General features: G+C 49.4%; 1 protein-coding gene across 1 annotated transcript; it reads right to left on the bottom strand.

Annotated features, from left to right (window-relative positions):
* Positions 1-3921: 3921 nt before the first annotated feature.
* Positions 3922-5292, bottom strand: LOC125232766 (proline-rich extensin-like protein EPR1). Its single transcript, XM_048138537.1, has one exon. It carries the CDS (start codon positions 5290-5292, stop codon positions 3922-3924), a length of 1371 nt encoding a protein of 456 aa, XP_047994494.1.
* Between the last annotated feature and the right edge of the window lie 331 nt (positions 5293-5623).

Here is a 5623-nt window from a genome sequence, read left to right as displayed (position 1 = left end):
GTAACTTGTATATTTTACTGAAGTAATTAGTAAATGTAAAGATTGTAAATAAGTAAACAAACATGTAAAAAACAAACAACAATGTTAGTACTAAGATCAACTTGTCTGTTACACACAAAGCTCAATAGATGTCGCTGTGCTGTGGCGCATTTCAAAGTTAGTTGTCGCTATTAAGATTTTTCCTGGGATAACGACCTCATGTACTGAACAATGTTTTATTTGAGAATTAGCTAGGAGTCAATTGCGCACACATAGTGTACCGTTTGGGACCTTTGTAAAGCCATTTGATTACGTCTACCACGCTCCCCTTTGCGCTCGTCGGTTGTCCTCAAGGACGCTGTACGGCCTTTGGAACCTCGATAGAATAGGTATTTAGCAATTTTAGCATAGTGTTGGCTGAATAAACGCCTAAGACTGCTACACGCCGCCTTTTCCTTCGCTCACGCGCACGCCCCACCCCTCTTCGGATTTTCACCCTCTACAATAGTATATTTATTTTTATCCGAGTATTAATTCGTTTTAATCAATAGGCAACCCTATCGTCCGACGCTGCGCACGTGCGGCTCGTTTCTTTGTTAGATTTTGTAGGCATTTAAAAAGGCGGCATTTCGTGAACATCAAAGCAGTGGGCCTTCTGTACTTGTAGTATTATATATTCTATGGTAACACATATATGCGATGGTGTCAATTGGCCCAAAATCGAATAGGTATAACATTTGAGAGTTAGGGGCGTGGCTATATGAGGACGAGTGGTGGGGGTAAATAGCTTCTATAAATACAATCGTAATCATAAATTTGCACACATTTCTCTCTGACGTGTCAGACAGACAGTTTCAGTTGCAGATCATAATCGATAGTTCAATTTCTTTGAAAAATGTCTTCTGATATAATTCAAACGCGTAACACAGTGCCCCGTAAGCGGGGAAGACCCGCAGGAAGAGGTCGAGTTTCTCTTACTTTAGTAAGTTTTCACTATTTTATTTTTAATCTTTATTAATATGTGTATATATTATACTTAATGTGATTTTCTATATTTGTTACAGTATGAAAAACGAGCTCTCAATGCGTCGTATGAGAAGGAGAGAAGAGCTGCTATGAACGAAGCTCTAGAAAATTTGGCGAAAGAGGACGGTGTGCAGAGTACTGTAAGTGTCTATTTGTTTTTTGTTGTCTTATTTTTTTTTTGTATTTTTGATTTTCTAATAATTCTTGTGTTTGTTTCAGTTGTCTGTTCCGGACCTGCTAGCGGAGGTCTCGACGCTTCTACAAAAGTCGATGAAGCGCGACAAATACTGGGACGCTGAGAGACTGCGGAAAGCCAATGAGGACCTGGAATCTGAAAGTAAGTTGCCCCGCTAATGAAATAGTTTACTAAACTTAGTGTTTTCACTTAGCATTGTTCTCATGTTTTTTTCTTCCACAGTAGAAATGTTGGAGTACTGTTTTCCGACGGAAACAGAGCCTAAGAGGACATGTCCAACGAAGAGAAAAGTTGCTGATTGTGGCTGGCCGAGTCCTCCCAGCAAGCGGGTCTCGACAAGTCCATCTCAGGAGCCTGTGCCGGTTTCGACATGTCAGCGAGTGCTGCCACGACTAGTTCGGCGCGCTTCTGCACCGGACACGGGTTCCCAGCAATCCCAGCTACAGACACGCCAAGAAGAGTCCTATGCTTTCCCGTTGGCTTGTGTGGAGGAACATCTTTCACCACATTTCCCCGAAGGCGTTGGATGTTCATCTTTGGATTCTGCGCCGTCTCCAGTATACTGCAGCATTGTGGAGCCAAGTGCGAAGAATGAAAACCTGGCTGAGGTGGCCAATTTTGGTACTATAGATGCAACTGCAGGTGCACGGGTCTCCTTGAGTCAGTTCGACTTTTGGGCGACGGAAGAAGACATCGTCTCGCTTTATTTTTAAGTTGTAATTAGTATAGGATGTAAAGTTAATAGTTAAGGATGATTTTATTATTTAGTGAATAAACTATGTTTCATTTACATATTTTTTTGATTCAATCTCTTAAATCTTCACCTGTTTAGTTCTTCACTATTTAGTTCGATAAAATTTATCGCATCAGTGCATCCCTATCGCTCATATAAATAGTGTGACATGGACGGCCCTTGTATTGTTTTATTTAAATATTATAAGGTTTATTTTAACATTAAGACTAAACTAGCTGACTGTTTGTTTGGAGGGAATCATTTAGGGTAGGTAATAGTTTCCTAAATAATAGGGTACAGTTCAGTACACTCCCGTGCCCCCAGATACATAATTATGTGAGGTATGTTAATTGTGAATCTTGCTATTAAAAAAATTTTAAAACAGGTAAATGCTTTTATTATTTTTGTAATTTATCCAACTCCTGTCCTTACCGACCCATAAGCGGCAACCCACACTCAGGCGACGCACGTCGTAAGACGCGGTTTTTTTTAAATTACACTCGGGCGGCGCGTCGCTGGCGTCCGTTCCGCGTCTTACGACGTGCGTCGCCTCGCCTGTGTGTAGATAGTCCCTTAGATGACAATTAAAATCAAAACAATTAGAATATAAGTACCTCAAAACGTTAAAATGGCACATATCGCCACTACTTTTAAAAAAACTTGTATCTTCGTCTGTCAATGAAAAGAAAATTGTAGTAAGTATGTATGGAATGCATATAGGCTTACTGCGTTTTAACTTTGAGGAGCAGCGTGAGATACTAGATTTTTTCAAAGTAGTGACGATATTTGGGATTTGATCGAGATAGTTGTCATGCGAATCTTTATCAAAATACTACTTTCAATGGAAATATCTACTTAGAATAATGAACCTAAATATCAAGTTCAAAACAATTTTCCTAGAAATTCTTTATAAAGTTCTACTTTTGTGATTTTTTTCATATTTTTTAAACATATGGTTCAAAAGTTAGAGGGGGGGACGCACTTTTTTTTCCTTTAGGAGCGATTATTTGGTATATCTTTTGAGTATTATATATGCGCGGGTATTTTATAAGTATTAGTGCAATTACTTTGATATTTGGCAGGTAGCTTCTTATTATTATTTTGTTATCAGAAGAATGTGCAAGCGCAGATTACCTCCACTGTTGATAACGGGTGGGGGCGTAGCTTGCAGCGATAACGCGATGCTATTGGGCGAGATAAAAAGGGAAAGTTGCATAATTTAGTTATTATTAATAGTTATTCATTGCCACAGGTAGGCAGACAGACTTGTCAAGCCTAAAAGTTATTATTATATAACACTCCGTCGGTTTTGCATCGGAAGTTGAAAACAAGAAACTTCCTTCAAAACTATAATAAAACTGTGGGGATACACATAATATACATATACATAGATTGACATGTGTAGTGCAGTCCTTGAAACAGTACTGTTCTGACAAGAACAGTGATGTTAGTTATCGATTGTGAAACATTGAAGTTTGCTCTGAGAAGAACAGTTTTGAAGTTGCTCTGAGAAGAGCATTTTTTGGATTGCCCTGAAAAGGACAGTTTATCATCGTCCTGACAAGGACAAGACATTCATCGGAGCCTGCAGCATCCTCGTCGTGTCTTCATCTTCAGCGGAGAAACACGCAGCGGAGCGAGGCACGGCGCGCGACGACGCGATGCGCACTCCACGGCAGCCGGCGGCGAAAAGGATTCGCGCCCGGAACGAACGAGTCTTCATCGATGTGCCTCAGATGAGGTCATCGGTGGCCTTCCCATCCTTGGTTTTGGATTTTTGGCGGTTTTTGCCGCCGCCCACGACAGTGGGCGGGTCTTTTCATTGCCCTCGTTGAGAGCTGTGGCTTCTGCGAGATTGCGTCTAGCCCGTCTGACCGGGACAGGCCTGACGCAAGCTCAGTGGGTGGAGCGGGTGCCTTCTAGGCGTGGCTTCTTGTACTGGCCGCCGTTGGTGTTGGTGGCCAGTCTGCGGCTGTCAGGTGGCCTGTCAGCGGCGTAGTGGGGGCGATGGGTGCTCCATTTCCGTCGTCCTTGTGGGGTGGCTGGTGTCCTCTAGGCTTGCGTGGGTTGTCGGGGGCGACGAGGTACCCTGCTCGTCGTCCTGGGCTGTCGGCTCGTGAGGGCTGGCAGCGGTGGCGGCGTTCGTCCGGCGGGCGCGCGTGTAGCGGCGCGGCGGACTGCCGGCGGGGGCAGTGGCCGGCCGGTGGTCCGGGGCCGGTCGGGGAGACTGCGGTGGGCGCTGGGTTGGCGGGTTCCATGGTGCCCTGTGGGGGCGCCTTGAGCAAGTAGGAGCGCGTTTGGCGCCCTTGCGGGGGCCAGCGCTCGGCTTGCGTGTTCTGCGGGTGCTGGGGGCCGCGGGGGGTGCGGCCTGCTGTCCGTTTGCCACAGCGGGCGCTGCGGCGGACGCGGGGCTGCTGGTGTGTGTTGTGGCGGCGGTCGGGGTCCTGGGCTTGAGGGCCTCGGGGTGCGTTGGGGCGGCGACTGAGTCACCGCTCGCCTGCGGCAGGGGTTGCGGGGCCGTGGGCACGATCGCGGGCCTGGGAGCCGCAGGGGCGGCTGCGGCGTTGGGCGTGCTGTCGGGTCCAGGCGGGGTGGTGGCCGCGGCCCCCAGGAAGGGGGCCACTGGCCGGTCCGTGATGTCTTCCTCCTTATACGGCGCGATATACGGTGGGGGGCCGATGCTCCGGATGATCTCCGTGAACGACGGCGGCTGCTTGGTTGGGAGGCCCGGGATGGGGGCCCCGGGCCGGTCCGTGGCGTCTTCCTCCTTATATGGCGCGATAAACGGTGGGGGGCCGATGCTCCGGATGATATCCGTGAACGACGGCGGCTGCTTGGTTGGGGCTGGTGGTTTGCCCAGTAGTTCCAGCGCTTTGGCGATACTGGACTCGGGGTTGGCCTCCGCTTTGCGAAGGGCCTCGTGGTCTTCTGGCCGGAGCTCCACTTCCTCGCCGCGGAAGTATCCCTTGAGCCTATGGATCATATCCCTTGCGCGTGCCGTTATAGGCGACACGGGCAGGGACCCGGCTTTGCCCGGGCTGTCGGCCAGGATACGATCACGATCCTGGTGACTGCACGGGGGAGGCCGGAAAGGGACTTCCCGCGGGGTCGTAGAGGTGTTCGGGGTCGATGTGACGTCAGGCCTCGGCTCCGGGGAGCCAGAGGCGGGTTCTTGAAGTGGTGGTTTTTCTGTCGGTACATCGAAAAATCCGCGTTGCGGCCTACCCACCTCAACCGGCTGGTCGGGGGGGGTCGCGGTTTTCGATGCACCTCGTGCGGGTAGATGGCGGAACACGTTTCTCAAGGTACCCACCCTACCCGGGGGGCCGGGGGGGCGCCTCGGCGCGTGTTGGGGCATCGTGCGCAGTCGGGTTCAGGGGGCGGATCCGTCGCGACGCATTTTCGCCGCTCAGCGCCTAGCTTTCAGACCTCTCTCCAGGTAAGACCTAGATTGAAGTCCGTCGGCTAGGGCGATTGGCGAGGTTTCTATGGGTGCTGGGCTTCCCCTCAGGCCGGAGGCCAGGCGCGATCCCGCAGCAATTTTCTTAGAAAATTTCAGCGAGGATGGCAGAGAGCAGAGCAGGAGGAGCGTCCGAGCGACTGTTGGTGGTCCGTGTGGCTATCCTCGCGCCCGGAGGTCAATCGGTTTTATTTTATTCGCGACCCACGATCTGTCACGCATGCGCAGA

Source organism: Leguminivora glycinivorella, chromosome 13, assembly GCF_023078275.1.
Source record: "Leguminivora glycinivorella isolate SPB_JAAS2020 chromosome 13, LegGlyc_1.1, whole genome shotgun sequence".
NCBI lineage: Eukaryota > Metazoa > Arthropoda > Insecta > Lepidoptera > Tortricidae > Leguminivora > Leguminivora glycinivorella.
The sequence above is the reverse complement of the archived record's forward strand: the minus strand, read 5'-3'. Positions and strand labels throughout refer to the sequence as shown.

Bases quoted from the DNA above. Each gene is read 5' to 3' on its own strand.
- LOC125232766 (XM_048138537.1), bottom strand. From the start codon at position 5,292: ATGCCCCAACACGCGCCGAGGCGCCCCCCCGGCCCCCCGGGTAGGGTG.